The sequence below is a fragment of the Chlamydotis macqueenii genome, chromosome 2 (genome assembly GCF_036417535.1).
Source record: "Chlamydotis macqueenii isolate bChlMac1 chromosome 2, bChlMac1.mat, whole genome shotgun sequence".
In the NCBI taxonomy this organism is placed as follows: Eukaryota; Metazoa; Chordata; class Aves; order Otidiformes; family Otididae; genus Chlamydotis; species Chlamydotis macqueenii.
This window is the reverse complement of record NC_141557.1, coordinates 3,908,281-3,933,475: the sequence shown is the minus strand read 5'-3', so window position 1 is coordinate 3,933,475 and position 25,195 is coordinate 3,908,281. Positions and strand designations below refer to the sequence as shown.

Sequence of the window (25,195 nt, the reverse complement as noted above, 5' to 3'; positions counted from 1 at the left end):
GGACCACACCAGAGCAGATATCCACACTGCAGCCCATGAAGGACCCCATGCCGGAGCAGGGGAAAAGTGTCAAGAGGAAGGATCAGCAGAGAGAAGCTGTTATGGACTGACTGCAACTCCCATTCCCCATTCCCCCTGCATCTCTCGATGGAGAGGACTTAGAAAAGTCAGGAATGAAGGAGTTAGGTTGAGCCTGGGAAAAAGGGAGGGCGGGGGAAACATGTTTTCATTTCTGTTTCTCACCATTGTGGTCTATTTTTAGAATTGAAAATAAATTAAATTAAATTAAATTAAATTTTCCCAAGTTGAATTTGATTTGCCCATGATGGTTGTTGGTATGTGATCTCCTTATCTTTAGTCTAGACCCACAGATAGCACCTTCACCGATAAATTGTTAGTAAAATCATGTTCCACTTTCATTTTGGAATATAGTTTCCTGGAACGAAGGGGGAGCTAGGGGCATATATACCACAGCATGCATTCTTTCGCATGCTGCATCATGTTCTAGGACAATGTAAAACACCAGTGAATTAATGCACAGCAGGCAGCCAGTACTGGTATGTCCCGTTTTCTGAATGGATGGCAAATTACCTCCCCTGACACCCTGAAGGCACGTGATAGCTCAGTTCCACGGCAAGGCAATCCTGTTCCCCACATGTCCCCAAAATACATATGGAGAAATAAAGAAACTAGCAGAAACTTTTGCAAAATGACATCTCTTCAAGTCTCCACTCAGAGTTCAATACCTTCTGAGCAGATTCTTTTAGGTATTTCACACATGGAGGGTATAATGTTTAATACCAATTTGAAGATATTTTATGTTACATGAGATCTCTGATTCAGTAGAGCGATATAAAATATACCAACACAATACAAATGTAAGTTACACTTAACAAAATACAACAACCGCAATACGTGATTTAATCACACCACCAACACAATCCCCATTACTGGTCTCTATAATATGACCATTCTTATGATGCTGGGCATCCCCGGTAACTGGGAAGAAATTAGCGGGTTGAAGCCAAGTCAAGCCCGTTGCTTTCTTCAAAATGCTTTTGCTAGGGTTTTTTTTTTTGTTGTTGTTTGTTTATTTTTTTTTTTAAATACTCTCTGTTGGGCTGAGCGATGTATACACTTCCCCCATGCTGATCTGGCTAACTGAAGGAGACATTCACACTCTTGTAACGAACACAGGGAGCAATATTCACACCATCAGGTGATCCACTCAACTGCTGATAGCCGCTTAACTAAAACAAAGACCACCCTCCGTCCCCTTTGTGTTGAGATAAAGTCTGCTTCTTTGCATTACTCTCTGAGCTTCATGGGCACATCACCCTTGCCCAGCTCCACAGACCATTCTTCCATTGTAGGGTTTATTCAGTGAGTCGCATTCCCCCCTTTGTCAGTCACAGAGCTGACATGCAGGCGTGGCAGCCTGAGATTTCAGTTGATGCTGAAAATTGTGTAAAATTGTGTGCTGAAAATTGTGTAAAATTACACAAAACCCAGCTACTTGTTCTTGCAGGTACCTCTGGACACAAAGGTAACCCACAAGTAAGCAAAACACCAGGTCTGGAATTAGCTAAAAATAGCTCACCTGGCTGGGTGGATACAGGATTTCAAGAAAAGAGAAGTAAGGAAGAGGTGAGAGGAGAACTGTGCTGCGTGCAAAGCACTGGCCTGAATGCAGAGATCTACTGTGCAACAGGTGATGGGCCAGTCAAGAGCTTATGGGTCAGGACGAAAAAGGAAAGTCAATAAAAGAGTCATTGTTGCAGGGATCTGCCACAGCCTGTTCCATCCTGAAGAAACAAGAGAATTGGAAGAAGCTTCACCAGATCTTGCTTGTCATGGACGATTTTAAGCACCTCAGCATCTCATGGAAGAGAAATGTGGCCTGGTACAACCAACCCAAGAGACTTCTGGAGTGTGTTGACTGTAAGAGGGGTGCTCTGCTCGATCTGCTACACACACATATGGAAAAACTGGTGAGTGATGTGAAGGTGCAATGCAAAGTCCTGTAATAAGAATGAAATAAACCCACGCAATAATACAGCCTATGCGTTGGTTCTGCAAGAAAGCAACTTTGCAGAAAAGGATCACGGAGAGCAGGCAGCCAAGCTGAAAATGAATCAGTAGTATGGACTTGCAGCAAAGGCATCTAACCACACACTGCGCTGCACTAGTATAAGCACAAAAGCACAACATCAAAAGAAGAGTTTATTCCCCTCTGTGAAGCACTCCCGAGGCCGCATATGGAATACCATGTTTTATTTTGCTTCCCTCACTACTCAGTTTAAGAGAGAGATGAATGAAGTGGACCAAGAACAGCAAGGCACCAGTAAGGCAATTCAGGGGCTGAAGCACACAAGGAGCAACTGAGAGGGCAGTCAGTATCTGCTCAGCCTTAAGACAAAAAGACCAGATGAGGATCTAGATGCTACGTACAATTATTGAATGTGGATTAAAGAAAAGACAGAGCCAGATTCGCCTCACAGGACATGTTAAAAGGGTAAGAGGAAACAGTCAGAAGCTGTAGCAAGGGAAATTTTAACTAGGTAAGGAAAATAGTTTACCCACCTAAGAGTAGTCAAATATTCGAAGACGCTGCCCAGATTGCAGAATGTCCATCGTGGGACAATACCCTGCTTTGCGCAGGGTACCCTGCCACATGACCTCTGGAGGTCCTCTCCAACCTAAATCAGGTCCCCAAGCCCAAAGTGAGACTCACCAGAATCCCTCCCATTAGTACATTGTATTACTGGCTAACTTAGCTGCAGCTGGAAAGATTTAACAGTAAATTTTTTTTGTTTGTTTTATACAAGAGTGCAATTTTACTGAAGGAATAGACACAGTTAAAAGTGTACTAGCATAAGGGTAATAGATTGCAAATAACTATGTTTCTTTCAGTGACTTAAAAAAAATCCAAAAATGGTTCTCTTTCTCAGATTTGAACATTCTGCTCTCAAATTTTATTATTTAAAGCAATTACCAAGACGCTTGCGGCAGCGTTACACCACGAGCTTTTTCAATTTTAAGTCTATCATCGGCTTCCTTCCCAGGGGGAGGAGTTCTCCCTGCTTCCGATGACATGGTCTCCACAGCAACATCTCTCCCGTAACTGGACTGCACACAGTCCTGCCGCTGTCATCCAGTCCGCCACTGCTTCAGGACCGCAGCGGTTAAAAGCCGCACCGAAGAGCTGCGATGCCAGATTTGAATGATTTGTTAGATGAAGTAAAGAATACGCCCCCTAAGCAGACTTTGGGCTAAAAATGGACAACTCCTTTGTGGAAGAAGTGGCTGCATCACTGGTGAGAGAATTTCTCAGTAGAAAGGTAACTTGTCTCGATTTTCTCCAGCTAGTACAAATGAGAATGACACATGAAAAATGTTAAGTGCTAAAAGATTGAGGAATGCTGGGAGGGGGGGACTTTTCCAGCCTTAAAAGAGCTAGAGCGGAACCGTAACAAGCCTGCCGGGTAAGTACCTGCACTACATTTCCCACAATGCTTTTTGTTGCTGAATATGGAAGCTTCCTCCTTGGTTGAGAAAGCCCGGTTCTTACTCACATGCGCCTGCAAAAGCCAAGATTAAATCAAGAAAAGCAGTTTCAGGGTTTTTTTTTCCTTAGTAATTATCTATCTTGCTATTGTCCTTGTTTTTAAAAGAGGCATAAACAACTTCACAAGACAAAGACTTTTCTAAAAAAAAGGCAAAAGGCGTTTGTGCTAGAGAAACCGGTAACATACTTTTTTTCCCAGATTTCAGTGACAGCCTGGCAGACAACAGACTTATCAGGGTGGAAGCGGACAGGGAGAAGGGGAGGAAAAAAGCCGTTGTACTTTTCAAAACTTAATGATGTAACGGAAACTTTGTACTGTACGGAAGTGTGAGAAGTGTGGGACTGAGCAGCAGAAAAGGTACCTTCACATTTCCAGCTAAAAGCACCTACCACCATGTATTTTATGTTCAATCCTAAGGAAATATTGCGGATGTCCAGCCCAGCCAGTCCCCCAGTGCAATAAATGAGTTAGCTTGCATCAGGAATTAAACGGACACTGTCTTCTTAAGTGCTACACAAATCTCAATTTTCTTAATCTGGTTTGCATCCAGTCTCCAAACGCACATTTTCAGTGTTTGTGAACAATTTGCCAACAGAATTTCAGATGCAGAATTCATTATTTGCCATTTAATGCCAGAAGTATGAGTGGCTCAAGTCTGTCAGTTCAACTGATTGCAGAGATTTTGCGAATGAAAAACATTTGCATTTCTTAGTTAGGTATCTTTACACATATAATTGAATAAAAGCATAAAAAGAAAGGGAATGTCCTGCTGGTAAAACAGACCATAAATAGTAACTTATACTTGAAATGCTGCACCTATTTCATACTATATGCTCTGGAGTCAAAACAAAGGGCACTGATAATCCTTCGTGCTTCTGCACAAGTGTTCCCCTGCTTCCCCCAAAACTTTAATACACACCAGAGCCAACTGTAACAACAATCTTTTACCACAACTTGTCCATAGTTTGCTAAATCTGAGCCAGACAATTCATCTGCAGAAAAAGAAATCCTTTCTTTTAACAGTAACACATCATAGAAGGAAGCAGGCCTGTCTCTCTCAAAATGGTGGTCTAGTGTTGTACCACTTAAATTAGTTTGGGCTTTCTCTCTGACATTTCAGAATAAATCAGAAAGCGACATGCCTGTACATTTTGTCTCTGAAGTGCCCATATATGCTGACCACAGATTCAAAGTAGCTGAGGAAGTCTGAAGACCCCAAACCAACTGATGCCATGGAGATCTGACTGATTTCCAACCTGAGACTGATGGAAATAACTTCAGGTCATGATAAAGGTTCTGAAACCCATTCTGAAACCCCTGAGACCCAGAGCACATCTGATGTTCAGACTTTGGAACTACCCAAGTCAGAATCACCTTTGTGAGAAGCTGTATCATATCTTGATGGAAAAAGCAAACACAGTATTTCTGGAATTTTTTTTAACCAGAAGCCCAGGTATTAGTAGGAACCTTCATACAGACCAGTTGGTCTTGTGAGGCTGTTGAGCAGCTGAAGTCACCTACATGGAGCTCTTCTTTTTCTCAAGTTCAGTAATTTCCACCTCATAGACAGCATTGCCACCTTAATTATTTTCACAAGCATGGGTTGTGGTAATGCAAGATTGTACCACTGAAGTACAGGTTCTAGAATTAGCTTGTCATTAATTATTGTCATTTTAATGTATCCATAAATTTCATATTACATCAAATAAAGTAAAGAATGAAAGATTTGCTAAGTTATACTGTCTCAACTGCTCTAAAATCTGATACTTTTTCTTTCCAGGGTTTGAAGAAAACCATCACTACCATGGACCAGGAGCTTCCACGTTCTGCACTTAGCATCAATAACAGAAATGAACTTCGAAATGTCCTTCATCTGCACTCATTGTACAAACAAAACAAGGTAAGGAAGCAGATCGCACTCCTTAAAATCTGGTATCAGATACTATGAAACTAGGCCAACCAGATCAAGACTGCAGTGCATGTCCAAACTGCAGAGACCTCAAGCTTGTGTCTGGTACTGCATTGCTATGGACACACTGACAGTTATCTGAGGAATGGAGAGCTTAACATTTAGGTGAGACTGCAGCTCATAGGATGAAGCTGAAAATTTGGCAGTGCGTGTACCGTTGTTACAAACTGCAATCTCCAACAGAACAGGAGCAGTTATTCACTTCAACACCTTTTCCATCATTATGGCTAGATTATTCAGTTTGGAAGTACCCCTGCCTGTCCATTTCTATTTCCAATTTTTCACCTGGCAAATAAAATTCCACTTGTAGCATTCATCATTCTTTCAAATGTAGTACAGACAGCAATATTTGATAATAGGGATATCAATGGATAATTTCTGTTTCCAGTTCAGTCGTGAGTTAAGGCACCATGACGCTTCCAGTAAGCAGCATGACACTATCCTGTAATAAGTCGCTGCAAAAAAATCTCCCAGTGCAGTTGCATCACTATAGCAGACGTTGCAGGATTTTTTACTTAAGCCCTAAACTTCTGTGGTGTTTCTCGTTTGTTTTGTTTTTTTTTTTTTTTAATTAAGTGCTCATGTACACAGGACATATTTTCCAGAGTACTGTTGAAAAACAGTATAAAAAGTGGGCTGGGGTGTTGCCCTATACTTAAGAGTTATGAATAGATTTCCAGATTCCATGCTTCTCACCAAGTTCTGATAAAACTAACAACAAACACTGAAATCTGGTACAAAGAACACTTGCAGGTCATCCTACATTCTTCTGAAGTTACCAGGTAATATTAAAAAAGATGTATTTTAGCACAGTTACCATACTTTGCAATGGTTAGCTAAAATGAGAATAAGGAATGACTGCAAGAAGTTGTTTCTTCTGTATCACGCTTACTTCATTTAACACAGCAACATCTCTGAGCTCTTGACATTTGCTAGCTGACATCTTCCAGTTTCCTGGATTGTTTGTACAGTCATGTCTGGGATACATCCACAGGCAGCTAACTCTACAAAGTAGCTAATATGTTCAGTTTAATATGTTCAGCTACTGTACAGCGTAAAAAGAATATCCCATCTTAGGCTGCACAATGCAGCAAGAATAACAAGAGTTTCAACGGTGACCAAGAACTTTTCTTTTTGGGTAGGCAAAGGAAAATCCACTGAAAACACTTCTTGAAATTATTACTAATTACTTCCTTGAGCACCGTGGGACTTCCAGAAGCATAACGACAGGTTCTGCTCTGTCAGCTCCTCAGAGTAAGAGCTCAACATCTCATCCGCCCAGCTTTTCGGATGAAGATCATGTGCGTGGCAGTGCCTTTATGCTCAATGAAAGCGAAACTCAAGCCTACAGGTACAATCTTTATTTTTCTTTGCCCTGTCTAGTCATGTTTTTTAATTAAAAAGAGAAATAGTGTTATAAGTTTTATCATTTATACCTTCAACTACACTACTTTTTATTAGATATCCTAGTAACACAAAGCTTAGATTTTCAGATTATTAAAACCTCCTATGTAAGCCACCTTTCAAAAATGCTTTTATGTTCCCTACCAATTACGAAGATTGATAATCTCAATTACATCTTTCTGTCACTGAAGCACACAGAAATCTGAGCTTTTATGCCTTGTAAATTGGAAATACTCAACTTGAAGCATATTCCGATGAGCAACTAACCACCTGCACTCAAACTACAGGTATATCCATGCCTTACATAGTCAAAAGTAAGGCCAACTATCTTAAATTCAGTATTGTTACAAACAGTAGAGGTTATTTCTATCTTGCAGAATACCTGAAAACAGCATGTAACCAAGCCTTTCAATTGCATTTATTAGTGCTTCAAGGTAAGAGTAATAGCCCTAACTGTGCTTCAATCAAAAAGCTTTTAAAATGGGACAAAAGAGTAATTCACTTTCCTAGCCTTGACTCTCAGAGAATTAATCTAATTTTATTCCTTATCTCCTAAACACAGCATGCTCAAAGTAGTTAAGTCTGAGCATCAGTGCTCGCAAAATCCCTGCAAGGCCTTCCTTATAGGGGAAGAAAGCCAAGATTTTGAAAGCTGCTGCTACCAGCTAAGAAGCAGCACTTGAAAAGCAGGCAGCATAGAAGAATTTGCTGCTTCTCTTTTGCAGATACAGGAGTTTTTAAACACGGTGTCAGTGATCTTCTGTCCCTCTGTTTGACACCGTCCCACCTCACGAGCCTCAGAGCTCGCTCCTGCCTCATTTTCCCTGCTGGCCTAAGATACTGCAAGTTGTTCCATTCTCCCTGCGAGCCTCTCCTGTGCCTGCAGACTTTTCTTACTACAGTAAAAACCTTTCTCCTACAGAAGAGTCCACTAACACCCCTCCCGCTCCACCCCGACACTGAACAGCACCCAGCCAGGTTAATTAGGTCTCCCCTGCTGACCCCTCCAACAAAATGGCGACCCCCACCCCCCCACCTCCTCTAGCTACTTATAGCCCGCTCTGCGCATGCGTGTTGGCAGCAGCGCGCTTCCCTCCCTCAAGGCGGGGGATGAGGGTAAAGCGAGTGCTCGGCTGCTGGCCCAGAGCGGCCGTCGCTGCTCAGGAAGTGGTGCGCTACGGGGCCGCTCTGCTTTGCACTCGATGGGTTTAATCCTCCACTGTCGGGAAAGACATGCGCAGTGTAGTCGTTGAGTTGACCCTCCCCCACCCCACTGCCATTACCAAAGGGCAAAATCCTGTATTGACTTGCAGGTTTCCATCAAAATCCTGTGTGATTTTGTAGGGATTTTCATGCTTTCATATGCACCAGACTCACCGGTTATGCCTTCCTGAGGTAAGGGAGGCTGAATTTGGCTGGAAGTGCCAGGAAGGAAAAATGGGCTGACGGGCTGTGACAGTAATGTGGCTTTCAGGTCCTGTCCTGATCCAAATCAGTATTTGTATCTGATTTTTCTTTCAAAACCAGGTGAGAATCTGGCCCTCAGACACAAGCAGGCCCTCCTGGATGACTGGCTTCATTTTTCCCTTGTCCCAGCCATGCAAAGTTGCTGTAACAAGGACTATCATGAGCAGGTTGATGAGTTGGCTTAGCAATTTCAGCCCACAAAATGAGAGAAACACCATGGCAAAGTGCAGCTCTGTGGTCCTGCTAGCCATTTCCATCCTCTCCAGTCAAGGAAAAATCAAGCATTACCAGATTAACCAGCCAATGCCTGAAATTAGATCTAATTTCAACTACCTGGGTAATTTTTAACAATGCTTTCAGGAGTGGAGAGTATAATTAGACAGGTACTCTTCACTGGTTCCTTATTAAAGAGTCTTCTTTCCTTTTAACTCACCTCTTGAAGTTTTTTTGAATGTATGTGACTGTTAAAACAGTCTCTAAGCTGACACACTGTGCCCTTTGGCAGTGAGGGGTTATCTGGTCCCAGGTCAGGAGTAACAGATTTCCTGGTGCTCCGAGAGACTGGTCATGCTTCGTTCAGTTTACAAATGCAGCGTGTCTTCACGACATGAGACCTACTACTTCAAAAACCAAGTTTTAGCTGGTTAAATAAAAGGAATGTTTTTGGGGTACAAGATGCTTCGATTCATGGAATTGCTTTAATATGAAATAGGATGGAGAAAAACATCCTAGAGTGAAAAGTAAGTTCAAAGGCAGTAAAGAAGGCTAGCATTTTCAAGTTACACAGAATATAAATTTATCAGCTGACACAAAAGAAGTCTCAGTGAAGTGAACTTCCATTTAACAGTCATCTAATATTATCCAGAGAGTGAAACAGATCCTGATGAAGAAAATCGGACTCATCATGGTTTCTCACAGGCTCAAATCGTGACTTTTTTAGTAAGTACGTGATCTGTTAAAAGATATTTCTAAGAAAGAAATGCATGTAGTGTTCTACAAACGGAGGCACAGATCCAGATGAATCTCACCTGCATTTTAGAAAAGCTTGTTTATAGCATTATATATGTGTAGGAAAACAGATGCCAACAGTGACTGACACCTTGTGTTGCTACGTGGAGGACCAGGCTGAAAATACGGAAGAGGTCAAGTGATAGCTATATAGCAACCTGCTATCAAGGAAAAGCCCAAATACAAAGTACCTTTCTTTTTGAATGAAAATAAGTGTTCTGCATTTGAACAAAGAGTGAAAGGGTGCAGTAAAGTCAGTCTAAGCTGTATGATGACAGAGAATGTTAGCAAAAGTGTTAACAAGTTTTCTAGTTGCCAACTAAGGAGATAGAGAAGGAATGGGAACTGCTGGTGGTAGCTTGGGACCTGTCTGGTATGATATGTATAGTTTGCTTTCTGTTGTGACATAGTACGTGTCAAAATAAATAAGCATAAGATTAAAGTGTTACACATATTATAACCAGTTGTGATACATAGTAATGAAATAATGTCCTGAAGACCTACACACAGATGATTAAATGAAAAGTGATTGTGTTTGAGTACCATTGCTAGATAATAAGTAACTGAATTTGACAGCAGTGCTTTAATTAGCCAAGCAGATATTTTCCTTTACTTCATTGTGCATTATTTTGCTGTTTCAAGTTTTGCCTTTTTCTTTGTAGATGCAATGCTGAGAATCCAGTAGATAAAATCCTTCCATCCAGAAAACATCAGCACAAAAGTGAAAAATGCCACACAGGGACAGTACACAACAGCCACATACCCTCAGATGGGGATAAGAAGTTAAAAGATAGTCGAGAAGATTTAAAAGCAGCAACAGTTTCTGAGGAGCTGAAATCCACAGTGAAGGAGAAGCCAAGGTCCAGGTCCGGTCTCATTGTCAGAGGAATGATGACTGGACCAGTAGCAAGTTCACCAGAGGTGATTTCCAGCACTTAGGAAATATTTGGCTTGGCCATTGATTTTATATGTAACCTTCTGCAATAAAGGCCTTTACAAATAATATTAAAATGACTTCTGCATGCTAATCCATTAAATCTGCAATCTGAAAATATGTGGTAAGTTAGGCAAGTGGTTCTGGTTAATTCAGAAATTCAAACTGTTTCAGATACAACCACTATATGCAACTAGCCCCTACATGTCTGTGATCTCAGGTTACAGAATTTATTTACAAATGGTTTCTATTTTTGATATCTTTTGTCTCTTGACAGATAGGATATTCCATTTTCCTAGGAAATTTTTTTTTTTTTTTTTACCTTAGCAGAATGTACAGCTTTCAAAGTTTTCTTAGCTGTGGGTATCTGATTTACACAAGTTTATCCAAAACCCCGCACTTAATCAGTAGGAGTCTGGAATTGAAAATTAGTTTCAGCTAGAAATATATTTCTAAATCAGCCCAATCAGACTATATTCTGTCAGTAAGTGTTTTCAAAACTCAGTTCTAAAATTCTTGCATCTTTTTTTTTTCCTTTATGCTTGTTTTATATAGACAGGAACTTTCCCTGTGTAAAATTAGGTTTTTAGTAATTAGAAATTGAAATATTTTAAACTTGTCATTTAGATAATACCAAAGAGGATGTGGGAGCTAAATGAATTAGTTGGATTTTTCTCAGTAAAGACCAGATACATGTAGTGGGCAGGATTTTTTCAATAAAACATTTTGTATTTCTTTATTTCCTCTGAGTTAGATAGAACCCCAAAATTAATCTTTTAGGATTTTGTTGATATTCAAGGGTAAAAGGAAGCATTTTTTTAAGGTATACAGCATCTTTAATACTTTTCAAGTATATGTCTGTGAATCTGATTTACTGTGTAACTTGATTCCTAATAATAAAGCAGTTGTTTAGCCCAGAAATTAGTGGTAGACCTTTCTTTGGTTTTTCATGTTTATTTAAAGATGCTCAAATTTTAACCTATGGTTTTACTGGCACTTTTTTTTTCTAGGATCTGCAAAAAAGGAAGCTTTCAAAACGGTCCACTAGCATAAGCAGCCCAGCACAGTTCAAGGGTGAAGACCATGAAGAAAATGACCTGAGTGTCCCAAGTACTGGTTTTCAAGAAAGTAAAGGATCTTCAACACAAGTAAATATGGAGTTTGCATCAAAGACTATGTCAAGCTCACACATGAGTTCTGCCTCTGAAAAACAAAGAAACATCCCCAAAGATACAGATGACTCTTTTGCCAAACTGCTGTCTGAAAGAGAGAGGACCAAGACAGAAGACAGAAAATCAGTTCCAAGCCTTGGTACAGACAGCACTGAAAAAAGCCTTAAAGTGAGTGCCCCTCACAGACATTCTGGGGCTGGAAGAGAGAAGAGAGAAAGATCCGTTAAGAAAAATGAGAGCTGGTTGTCAAGCCACAGGTAAGAATATTTGTAAGAATATTACACTAAAATGTGAAGGAAATCTGATGGACTAGGAGTGACTGAGATATATCTTCTGATTTCATTGAGGGGAAGCAGCAGGAAGAGATGAAGATACTGAAATGCAGAGGAATTTTAAGATTTAGCTTACTAATTTTTGATATCCCAGACCACTCAAGACTCCTAGAGGTGCTGGTTTCTCCTTACTGCTTCAAAAGGGTGCTGGTTACTAGTTCAGACTTAGACCACTTAGGCATCTAAGTAGTGGAGATGACCATGCAGAGACATTGTTCACTTCTTAGGAAATAGGGTTGGTTACCTCTAAATATTTCAGTAGTACCTCCAGAAAACGTAGGCTTTTCTCTGTCTTATGGTCTTAATTGATCTTTTTAAATTTTTTTTTGTTTGTTTTCTCTGAAGAATTTGAGGAATGTGGGAGGCAGGGGTTTTTTTTTTCATTTGGGGATTGCTAAAGCAGTAAGACCTGGACTGCCACATCTCAAAGCTGGCTTCGTAGAGGGGCTATTACTTGGGTTGGGTTTTGAAATGCTTCAAGTTGTGTCATCATCAGAGTTTAAGCAGTCTGGAATTCTGAAGTGCTGAAGATGCTCTGGGTTTGAGCAGTGCAGGGCAACTGTACCCTGTCCATGCATACATGAAATCTGCATAATAAAAACTACTGCCTCATTACGTAGCACTTCTCAGCAGCAGCTCTCAAACGAATTTAAGCAGGGGGTGAGTATCATTTTGCCTGTATTACAAATGGGAAAACTGAAGCAGGTAGAGACAAACTTGCATGCTACAGATCACACAGCATGTTGGTGGTAAAGTTACACCTAGAGTGCAGGCACTCTGAGTATTGGTCTTGTGATGCTCTCCTAGTTCTAGAGGTGAGCATGAGTTATAATTGGTAGAAATATTTTTTATTTTTTACCACCTGCTGCTCCATAAACAAAGGCACATGCCATTATCCCCTTCTGTGGGCCATAACATCATACTTCTGTTTTACTAAATTTAACAGCAGGCAGGTTTGTTGCCTTTTTTTTTTTAAAGTGCTGAAAAACCTCATTAATATGGTAAAACTGCAACCACGGATGTTTAACAATTATTATTACTATTTTGTTTTCCTATTTAATTTCTTATAAATCTTGAAATACAGTGAGTAAATGTATTCCTGACATTGGATAAATGGTGAATATGTTGTACATTATTTATGAGTGTCAAAAGCGTATTGGAATGGATAAAATTCTTTGGGATGACTGTGTCTCACCAAGAAATCTCTTGTACTAACTCTGCTTAGCTGTAGTTGGATGTGTTGACACTTCCTAACCTTATGCAGTAGTTGTGGAGTGAGCAGAAGAGAAGCTGGTCTGAAAGGGGACTGCCCCAGTGCACCATTTTTTGCAATGTGCTGCGGTACTGTGCTCCGCTGCTGTACTAAGTGGTTTGAAATACTTTTCTTTCTTCAGAGGACTGGTTTGGTTTCAGCAAGAACAGAAGAGGGAGCTATTTCCTAAGCAGAGTCCATGTAATCTATTTCCAAAGCAAAACTGAGCCATTCCTGCCAGATAATTTGAGTTAAAGCCAGTAGAGCATTTGAATTCTTGCTGAGCTCTGAGGTCCTGAAAACACTCACTGAAGTCAGCAGGACTGCAGATACTCCTGAAGTTACGTGAAAGTAACAGAGAATGGAAGTGAGACTCCAAATAAACGTCGACTGTTACAATATAAGGCCTGGCTCTTGCAAGACTTTCATATCCCTTTGGCCAAAGCCTGTGGTGTTGGAGAGCCTTTCAGGATTTGGCCAGAGTGCTCGAGCATTTTGAGGCATGAAAAATTGCAATGTAGGTGTGGATATTTATCTGGATCCTCTTCCATTCTCTGTTACTGCTACCTGACGCCTCTGACATAACTGCTAATTGAAGTTTTTAGATGAGTAGCTGGAAATCTATAGCGGATTAACCACAGCTAGTTCATTCACAGGCATCTACAATTCTGTTTTTGTTTACCATGGAAAACTGAAGACATACAAATCTTATTTTTCCTTCCATTTGCTGTACTTTTTCAATCTCTTTCCTCACACACACAAAGTGCTATTGTTGCATGCAGGCTGCAGACATCCATTGTTTACATATGAGAAAAAAATGAAGCAAAACCACTGCCATGCTTCAAAAGACAAGCTGAGTGTTATCGAATAAATGCTTACAAACTGAGTGGGCAGAAACACCTAGCTATAAAAATATCCTGAGGAAATACAGATCCACAGTATTTTGACTCACACGTTTTAATGAAAGAAAGGTTGTGCTTTTTTTTTTTTCATCGACTATCTTAATTCTTAGCTACTGCATGAAGTGTGTGTGCAGGGGTAACTGTGTCGAGAAGCCAGATTTGTGACGTGATATTTCAATCTTATAGTATCAACGTGAATTTAGACCTCTGAGTACCGTATTTTACATAAAAGTTTGTCCTTACTAAGAACTGGAGGTCTGCCCTTGTTCAAATAGATACAATTTTGAAATCTTGACAGTGAGGAAGCATTAGGATTTCTGTGACGACCCAAATTAAATGCTTACCTACAAAAATGGTTGTGTAATTCAAGAATGAACACTAAGTTTTCTGAAATGGCAGACCAACACACCCCCCAGAGATAGGAAAAAAAATGCAAATTCGTTTATTTGTGTTGCTACTGCTGCAATTCCTTGCTTCTTTTTAGGAAAATGGAATCAAGTTAGTGAATCAATCAGTTGGAGACTAATGATGCAGGTGTAGTCTTTGCTTGTTTGTTGAACTGCTAATGCTGAGGGCATCTGCTTTCAAATTCAGGTAACTCTAGTGATGGTTTAAAAGGCCAGTGCTTAACTGCAATTATTACCTAATTGCTCGTAACTGTAAGAAAATGCTGACTTTTAATAGAAAACTGCTTGTTATTTTCTTGTTATACTCTGGACCTAATGTTGGTCCACTTGTCATTACATAGCGAGTGCACCACATTCCTTTAATCACAGAAAGATAGAGGTGAAGAACAATTTTTTTCAGCTGCATCTTCATTTATCTATATAGTACCTGGCAATATGATGTCTGAATTCTTCCCCAGAAAAGGGAGAATAATGATTGTGAAGAATTAGAACAAAAGGATTATTTTCTTTCTTGTGTTACAGGGGGAACAGAAATTTTTCTTTTATTGGGTCAATGATAGCTCTCAATGTCGTGATTGTATTTTGTTACATGTCCCTAGGAGTTACTCCATAAAGAAAGTACAATATGCTGCACAGTTTGCATATCTACTCAGATGTAATTGTAAATGCAATCTATATGCCTTTTTTTAGTCTTGTTTTTAATTAATCTAGGAAAAAAAGCAATATATAGGTGGCAGCAAATCTTCACGTATCCTCAGCTGTAAGAAAAACAGCAGCTAATTTAATTTCTCAATTCATCTTGTTTTGTTTATTGTACCGTATATGCTGCGGTGTTGATAGTGGTAACCGTGCTGGTCCCTGGAAGCTGTAGGTACAGGAGGTTGTTATAAGGACAGTATTTCAGTCTGAGTTTTAAACTTACTTTTCTCAGGAGTTAGATGTCTGGCTTTTCATGTTCCATTGCTTTAGCTTTTAATACTTTAAATATTGTGCTTCAGCGGCCACAGTACATTTCTTCTTTTCTACCTAACCTACATGATCATTAATATATGGAGTAAATGAGGGAAGGTGAAGGTCTACTTTGACAGAGAAATCATGCCACAGAAGTAATTAATGGTGAATCAGTTTGTGATACTATGCTGTGTGACTTTATCATGCAAAGGTAGATAGCTGATGATTTTTCTTGTTGTATAAACTAATACAATGTATACAGCACTCATTTACACATATTTTACTGTAGAATCTTCCATTTTAAGGACATGAAAAATGTTCCTCCAAGAATGTATGGGGACAAATATGTAGTCCAGTATCTGTGTACTACACACACACATACAGAATTATGTCAGTAATTCCTCCATGCTCCTTCATAACAATTTTATTTAACTTAACATATTAAAAATAACATTTGTGTCTCAGTGCCACTTCAATGGAGAATTTGAAACCCGGTCTGTCCTTTCAGGTCATTTTGATGCTGTTGTTTATTGTTCATTCTCAGAGGGATATTTCTCACTGTTCTTTTTGTTGAATCCTTGTTCCTCTCAGTAGTGTGTGCAAGGCACAAGCAAAATGTGTATGGGTCACAGTTTTTTTTTTTTTGTTTTTTGGGTTTTTTTTTTTAGATTTTCAAGGGAATAAAAAATTATTTTTAGAAACACACAATTCAAGTGAATGATCCAGAATTACAACTAAGAGGTTGCCATATTTGTAGTTATGATGTTGTTAAAATGCTGCAAGTTCCACAGAAACTTGGGAGAGACAATGTTGAAGGAACATATTCAGATCAAAGGTAGCAAACTATTAAAAGACTTTCCCAAGTCTTTTAACCTGGGCAGAGCCTTAGATGGCAGTGAGGAAAGGTTCTCTGCCACCTTTAGTATCTTGAGGTGAGGTCAACCCTCCCTTGAGCGGAGGGGTTGGACTGGTTGATCTCCAGAGGTCTTCCAACCTCAACCATTATGTATTTCTGTGATTCTCCTTAATGCTGAACCCCTACAAAAAGGAAGTATTTATCATTAAACTGAGCATAAAGAATGAGGGTCTATAGTGGAGTGGAATTCATCATCTTCAGAAGCTGTAAAAAATAAAAAGCTGTTGATGCCTGACCTTAAATTAAAATCTTCTGTTGCTTTTCCAGAAAATTTATGGTGAGTAATGAGTTATTTGGGAAGGCTAAATGGTGTTAGAAGGTCAAGATTTCCCCATGTTTCATGGCCTGAGCAAACAAAATTGGGGAAGGGCAAGCAAAACCACTTCACAGCAGCTGGGAAACAGTTCTTTGTCCCAGCTACAGAGCCATACTACAGTTGTTGCTTATGCAGGCTCTGAAGTTGAAGTGCTCTCCTAATTTTCCATGCCCATTAATTCTGTCAATGTAAGGTGTGGTGGTGATATGGAAACCCTCCAGTTCTCAGCTGAATAGTTTCTAAATGAGTAAATCTGAGCTGACCAGCTGCCTTCTGACTGGGCAATTCTGCAGAGTGGTGGAACCTCCTTATTCCGAGTTAGATGGCAGATATTATCTGTAGACCTCAGTTTCACTTCTGGTAGTTAAGAAGAACAACAACATATTGAGATGTTTGAACTTCTAGTTTTTATGTATAAAGCCAACCACCCTCCCTCCCCTAATTCCAGGAAAAATAGCATAGAAACTAGAACCAGAGCAACGAAAGAAGAAAAAAGTGTAAAACTGGAATCAAAGACCCAAGGGAACAAAAGGACTTGGCAATCAGGACCGGAATTTAAGAATATCTTGCCAATTTCATAGCAACTGAAAGGGAATGGCTATCAGGCAAAAAGAAATGGGAATTTCCTCCTACCATTAGTGAGCAAAAGGGTACAGCAGTGGATCTTGTTGTCCAAAGGCAGAGCTCTATCATACACTTTCAGTAGCAAGGGAGATAATTGATTCTCCACTCATCCTTTCATTGGGAACAATCACCCTACTTATCTGGTTCTTCTAATTGTGTCTGCCATACCCTCCTTTGCCTTGCCCTCAGTCTTGGCGACGAACCGAATGTGAGCTAGTGGTTTCCTTTCAGAAGTCTGCCAGTACAGATGGATATTTCAGACAGTAGGGGCTGTTTTATGACTGTGTATCTTGGCTTCAGATGCCTTTTCCAACCAAAACCTAAGTATCTCTGATGCACTTCATCTCCACCACCAGGAAAGAAAGTGCCAGCGAATCCAGAGCCAGAATTTCTCTTCCTTCAATAGTCTCTCAACAGAGTTCACCTTAGCTGGCCACTGTTTAGTGGTTCCCAAAATATCACTCATTATTTGGTAATAAGCCTTCTTCTAGCAGTGCTTCGCATTCTGACACAAATAGGGTAGGGTAGGGTTAGTGGATTGCCATAGATACTGAGTTCCTTCGTGGAACATCACTCATATTTTGTAGACTGTTAGAAATTACAGATGGAAAAGACCTTTTAAGGTCATCTGTTTCTATGGCAAATTATTCATTACTATATATATTTATTTGTTGTAATACTTTTTCCAGGGTTTTGTCTAGTCCAGTCTTAAATGACTCAAGTAACATCTCTCCGCTGAGAGTATACACCAGTGTTCAGCAGTCCTTAGTCTTAGGAATTTTTCCCTTATATTCACCTTGCATTTGTTTTTTTTTTCTGCTCTGTTATCCATAGCTGAAGCTAATTTTTGACTGATCTTTTTGTTCCTTGCTACATATTAGCCTCTGTTAAAATCTAAATATTTTAGGCATGTTTCTTTTGTCTAAAGCTTGTATCATATGCTTGTATTTTTATCTTTCCAGCTCAGAAATTTTGCTGTTGTTTTTCTGTTAGGTTTTATTGATCTTTTTTTTTTTTTTGTATTTCTTCCATGTATTTAAGGACTGCTCTAACTTTGTTTCCCTGTGACTCTCATAATACAAAGAACAGTCACCTGCTGCTCGTGGCATGATTCTCAACTTTATAAAATCATGTTAGCACATTTGTCACTGCAGTTTATCACAGGCATGTGCCTTCTTACTTTCAGTTTCAAGCAGATTGAATGTGAAATTTCTCCTCAGTGTTTTAGTGGTGTTTTTCTCCAAAATGGCCTTTACAGTATAATTATGAAGTCAGTCGAAGGTAAAGCATTATGTTTTCTTATTTATTGATAGAAAAAGTACCTCGTTTCAACTCCCTGCATTTCTGTGTAAGACTGACAAGAAGTGAATGGCTTTGCTTTGCTTTCTGAACCACCTGTGTCTTTCTTCACCCTGAATGGAGACCAGTACAGGTGACTCCATTGTGTTACTGATAATTCTTGCCTTTTCCTTTTCATATCTTCCAGCAAAAAGTCCCTGAAAATTCACTTTTATGGAGCCAGAATATCCTTAGAGGAAAACAAAATACTAATCTTCTTCAAAGAAATCCTTTAAGTCCTTTAAAAATATATGTAGGCTTTTTTTTTTTTTTTTGTATTCTTTTCGATATCTGAGACTTTTAAAATAATATTTTGAAAGTGTTATGGTCCTTAAAGGATTAGTATTCATGCTTTCTGTTATTAACAGGAATAAACCTTCTTCTTATCTATGTGAGGAGCAAGCCTATACCTGTCAGTTATACATGACTGAATGCTTAAAACTGCCGAGATCCTCTCATGCATTTTTATTCTGCATCATTTCTGACCACAAGCTGTGCTGATTTTCATTAGAACATTGGCAGAGGATGTTGGCCATGAGTTTCTGAGCAAATCCAGTGCAGGATTTGACATTCCCTGCCCTGTCAACATAAGCAACAAAGCAGAGCACAAACAATCCAGGAGGTTTCTGGGCTGTGCTGATGATAACTCCTTGACATAAGTGATCGAGGAATTGGCAAGGAGTGTGCTCTTCTAGACCCGATTCTTACAAACAAGGGAGAACTGGTTGGGGTTATGAAAGCTGGGAACAGGCTTGACTGTGGCAACCGTGAGATTGTGAGAGGAGAAAGCATGGCAAACAGCACTGTCACAACCCTGGACTTCAGAAAAGCAACCTTCGGCCTGTTCAGAGACATACTTGGAAAAAATGTCATAGGACAGGTCTAAAAGAAGAAGGATCTGGAGGAGCTGGATGATCTTCAAGGATCACTTCCTCCAAGCTCAGCAGCAGTCTAGTCTGGCATGCAGGAAGTCAAGCAAATGCAGCAGGAGACATGAATGGGTGAACAAGAAGCTCCTGAGAAAACTGAAACACAAAAAGGAAGCGTAGAAGTGGGAGAAGGGTCAGGTGACCTGGGAGCAATACAGAGACACTATCTGAGTGTGCAAGGTTGAGGTTAGGAAAGCCAGAGCCCTCCTGGAGGTGAATATGGTGAGGATTATGAAAGGACACGAGAAGGGCTTCTGCAGGTACGTCAGCAGAAAGACTGGGGAAACTGTGGACCTGCTACTGAATGGGGCAAGGGACCTGGTGACAGAAGTCACAGAAGAGGCTGAAGTACTTGGTACCTAGCCCAGGGAACAGTTACCCTCAGTAGGGGAAGATCAGATGAGGAATGATCTAAGCAGATTATACATACACAAGTCCATTGAGTGCCAAGGGAGGTCACCATTGTCAGTGACCCAGACTAGATGGTTATACTACCATTCAGAGGGACTTTGATGGGGTGGAGAAGTGGTCTAGTGGGTATTCCTGAAGTTCAATAAAGGCAAGTGCAAAGTCCTATACTTATAGAAGAATAAACCCATGCACCAGCAGAAACTGGGGGCTGACCAGCTGGAAAGCAGCTCTGCAGAGAAGGACTTACGAGTCCTGGTGGACACCAAGTTGAATATGTGCCAGCAATATGCCATCACAGCAGAGGCAGCCAACAGCATTCTGTGTTGCCTTAGTAAGAGCATTACAAGCAGATCAAGGCAGGCGGTCTTTCCCCTCTGCTCAGCCCTGGTGCGATACATCTTGGAGTGATGTGTCCAGTGCTGAGTACAAGAGAGACATGAACATACTGGAGTGAATCCAGCATAAGACCACAAAGATTATTAAAGGACTGGAGTGTCTGACACACGAGGAGAGCCTGAGTGAGATGGGACATTTCAGCCTGGATGCTCAGGGGGATCTTACCAATATGTAGAAAATGGGGTTTGGGGAGAGAGTACAGAAGACAGAGCCAGACTCTTCTCAGTGGTTCCTTGACAGGACAAGAGGCAATGGGCACAAACTGAACTACAAGAAATTCCGTTTAAACATAAGAATATTTTTTTTTTCCTATGAGAGTGGAGTGCTGGAACAGGTTGCTTAGGGAGTCTGTGGTGTCTTCATTCTTGGAGATGCTTAAAACAGGACTGGACATGGCCCTGAGCAACCTGCACTAGTTAAACCTACTCTGAGCAGAGGTTGGACTAGATGAGCTCCAGAGGTCTCTTCCAACCTCAGCTGAACTCATGACTGAAATAAGAGAGCTGAAGCAGCTGCCTGCTTTTAAATACAGCCTACCACTGAAACAGGAAAATACAGTGCCTGTTGAAGGCTAATATATGAATGTCAGATTTCATAAAGAAATTTAACAAAAATTCCAATTTTAATTATATTGTTTAAAGAACATTCAATTTCCAACTCAAAGGAAAAGTAGTTCCAGCAAAGTTGTGTAATGTACACTGTTTACCCAACAGTTATGTCTTACCCAAAAGACTCCAGTCTTTTCTACTGTGCATTCTGGTGTAAAAATAGGTTTTCTAGGAATAGTGAATATTTTAAAGTTTGTACTGTTTGCCCAATGGGCTGTAATACTTCCCTGTTATATAAAAAAAATTGGTGTGTCAGATGAGATTTCTATGTCTGAAAGAATCACTGGCATTTTGGTAAGTAATAAAGTTTTGATCCTATGAGAACCGTTCTTGCTGAGCAGTTCTGAAAAGTACTCATCACCTTGATAGCCCATTCTGTGAAGTGAGATCTGAGCTCAAATGGCCGTATTCTTGTAAACTAGAGCCTGGTTAAAACCAGTCAGAAAACCCCAATTGATTTCAGCGTATGCCAGCATACTCGGTGACATGCAGCGTGTGGGAACAATGTCTGAGAAATTCATTAAATTTTTCCCACTAGGAGAGGAAAAGGATGTACTGGGCAATGATGGCGTTTCTAGGAAACAGGAGTTTAGTCAGAGTGCAACATTTCGGATAAAAGAACGGAAAGGAGTGCAGCATTGGAGTAGCCTAAGAGTAAATTACCTTTGCATATTTTCTTCCATCTTTGTCTCTTTGTGATCTGTGCGGACCACCAGGCATTGTCCTCAAGCCACGTGAAGATGGCGTGGCGTCATCTCAAGCTTTCATCAATGCTTCAGTGTGGCTTTGTAGACAGGAAGCACAGTAAGAATAGTGCAGTTGGCACCTTCCCTGAGAGAATAACCGAACTCCTGGAGTGTACTCAGCTGCTAACTGGGGTATAAGTCTTTATTTGACTCTTGCGATTGGTGATCAGAAGAATGGCTGTCAAACAAAACGGGGTCAGCTTTGGGGAATATGGATTTAACTAGCCCATATACAAAAAAAAAAGAGAGGGAGAAATTGTGGTTGCCAAATCACTCAGCAGTGAAAACCTTCAAGTATCTGGAGTTGCATAACACCTTTTATAGCATAATGCTTGGACCGGAAAAGAGAACCTAAAATAAAAGTGCCTGTTGTGACTTTTGTTTTATGCCAATGGATTTATGGCATCACAGCCTTCGACATAACATCTGTGTGTGCTGCCATTTGCCCTTTTAGTATTTTTCCAGCACTCCATAGGAAGAAGCACTTTGCAATTACTGGAAATGGCAAATGGCTTCTGTATCATTTCTTTATTTTTGGAAAGGATGTAGAACTAGAAAGGTCTAGCCCATTGCATAAAATGCATTCAAGCAGTTGAGAATTTGCCTTGTTCATGCAAACACAGAGGGACTTCAGAGCTTCAATATAAAGCAAGAACACACAGTATACATTCTCTTTTTATATATACATATTTTTATATATTTATATATTATTTATATAAATAATTATATATTTATATTATATATATATTCTCTACTCTGCTCTGGTGAGACCCCCACCTGGAGTACTGTGTCCAGTTCTGGAGCCCCCAACATAAAAAGGACATGGACCAGTTGGAGAGGGTCCAGAGGAGGCCACGAAGATGATCAGAGGGCTGGAGCACCTCTCCTATGAGGACAGGCTGAGCAAGCTGGGTCTGTTCAGCCTGGAGAAGAGGAGGCTCCAGGGAGACCTTATAGCGGCCTTTCAGTGCCTAAAGGGGGCTGCAGGAAAGATGGGGAGAGACTCTTCAGCAGGGCCTGTTGTGATAGGACAAGGGGTAATGGTTTCAAAATAGAAGGAGGTAGATTTAGATTAGATATTAGGAATTTTTTTTTTTTTTTTTACCATGAGGGTGGTGGAACACTGTCCCAGGTTGCCCTGAGAGGTGGTGGATGCCCCATCCCTGGAAACATTCAAGGCCAGGTTGGACGGGGCTCTGAGCAACCTGATCTGGTTGGAGATGTCCCTGCTTCTTGCAGGGGATTGGACTGGATGGCCTTCGAAGGTCCCTTCCAACGGAAACCGTTCTGTGATTCTATTTTGCTGTTAGAGTTCACACCATTTCCTTTAGCTGTGTGTACATACGGGCATCTGGGGGGGCACAGTAGCAAGCAGCATAAGAAATTACCTGAGCCTTAAAAGCCATTACTTGTTTGCAGGTCAGCACAAGGAATTTTTGTTCCCCTATGTGTTACTGTGTGTAAGATTACTTTAACAGGAGGCAAGAGCTCTTTTTGCGGTACGTGTGCTCACCAATAGGTGTTCACCTTTTGTCATAATAAAATAAGAGGACGAGCCTGTTCCTCGGTGTAAGCTCTTGTCTTCTTCCAACTTAGTGTTTTATACTAGCTTTCAGGAAGATAATTTATTTTGCTAAAATCTGTCAGGTTACCATGGTTTTTACTGTTAAAAATCTGAGGTTTCTGACAGGAAATGTAATGCCACAGAAATTTCACATCCTTAAAAATAAATGGCAAAACCAGACAGAATGGGTATACCCATTACCCATATACCACAAACAGAATGGAGGGTTGTGTTCCCCTCCGCTGACGTGAATTGCTTGAGTGTTGAAGTCTGGCAATTCTCAATGCTTTGTGTAGTGTCTCTTAGCTGATGTCTTGTAAGAATCCTTATTTAATGAAATTTTTTATTTTACTAATACTTTTTTTTTTATTTTTCAGGCAACTGTTTTGAGTTGCTGAATGTAATGGTCAGCTTGTACGAGTGGCACTGTTGGGGATGTGCACCAAAAAATCTTTTATAGAGTACGGTATGAATAAATGAGCTACACTTTTAGTATAGTAAGTCTGGTTTTATAGCTGGAGAGAAATATTAATTAATTACCTATAAGGGAGTGTTCTGTTCAGGGGAGCCCAGCTTGTCATGTGGCTCAAACCATCGTGTAGCTCAGCCTGTGATTATCATCATATTTTTTTCTTATATAAAGCTTCCCAGCAAAGATGTAGTTTTCTCCTGAATTTTCACTGCAGTTATTAACATTCAGACAGACAAAAGCAGATTTGTGTGTGAGCTTATTAGAAATGACCCTTTCAATGTCAATTTTTTTTCATGTACCTTTTTTATATCTGTCAATGAGCCATCTATTTATGAATTAATTTTTCATACTGTTGATGTGCCAGTCAAATCAGATGGCAGTGCTTAAGTAAAAAGGAAGTTTGGAGAAATTATGTATATGAGCTCCGTTACCTTTGTCAACCAGACTTGCAAGCATGGCAGAATTTATATTAAATCATCTTGACAAGGTCTTTTTCCCATAGAAATATATTGCCAGGTATTGATTATGATAATTTCCTTTTCATCTTTACAATAGCTTTTAATAATTCTGGTTTTATAATTTTGACCCGAAGCAGCAGCAAGCTGCATCACATATAATGGCATTATCATTTTGCAAATAGTAAGAGTCTAATTTTTTTCTTACCTACTCTCCAGATATTGCCCACTATACCGAGAATGTTGTACATATCTGTATATGACATAACAGCACCAGACCATAGGATTGCGTTGTGACTTCTAAGCATCCTTCTAAGGCTAAATTATGGTGCAGAAAAGATATATATGTCCGGTAGAAAAGCTGTTCTAATCAGGCAGTGAAAATAAGTTTTACCAACACGGTCACCTTAAAGCCAGTGGTGATCAATGTTTATTTTTTAAGCCCGTTTGTTTACCTGACCTCTTGTGTATGTCAGTGTAAATAGGAAATAGTGGAATGTGCATGCATCATTGTGCTGAAAAGTGCTTTCTCTGCGAGTTCAGCTGTTCTGCGTAAATTCAGTTTTCTGCAATACATCAGGATCAGATAGGAACGCTTAAATATTTAGAGAAAGTACTGTATAGTATGTTTATAATGAAACGTATTTTCTTCCTGTCCCATTTGTCTGCCATGACGGATGACTTCCCCCTTCCGAAGTATTCTAACTGTATGGTTTTACGTGTACAATAAATTTTCCTGGAACTGTAACCATCTGCTGAGATGGAAATTGCAATGAATGTCCTGACAGTGTTTTGAGAAACACAAGTTCCTTTTAAGGAGGGAACCTACACCTGCGAAAATACCCCACTTAACTAGAAAACACCCTACATCAATCTTTGATGTCAGTACTTTCCTCAGCTTAATGGGAATTTCCTTACGCCTTGAGAATTTGAAGCACTTTGCATCTCAGGGTTGGTTCTTCCTGGAATGGGTGTAGAATCAAAATCTTTTAGACTTTCCGGAAAGCAATAATGTTACAAAAACTGGTGCCAGGTGAGCTCTGTATGAATTGT

At 40.1% G+C, this 25,195-nt stretch overlaps 1 protein-coding gene across 1 annotated transcript in view; it reads left to right on the top strand.

The window, feature by feature from the left end:
- Positions 1 to 3,144: 3,144 nt before the first annotated feature.
- MINDY4 (MINDY lysine 48 deubiquitinase 4) overlaps positions 3,145 to 25,195 on the top strand; it is a 76,132-nt gene continuing 54,081 nt past the window's right edge. The window contains exons 1-5 of the mRNA XM_086741731.1: positions 3,145 to 3,341; positions 5,350 to 5,469; positions 6,681 to 6,889; positions 10,080 to 10,338; positions 11,362 to 11,780. Of these exons, the coding sequence (XP_086597857.1) occupies positions 3,279 to 3,341; positions 5,350 to 5,469; positions 6,681 to 6,889; positions 10,080 to 10,338; positions 11,362 to 11,780 (1,070 nt within the window). The 5' untranslated portion in view covers positions 3,145 to 3,278. The remainder of the gene's footprint in view (positions 3,342 to 5,349; positions 5,470 to 6,680; positions 6,890 to 10,079; positions 10,339 to 11,361; positions 11,781 to 25,195) is intronic.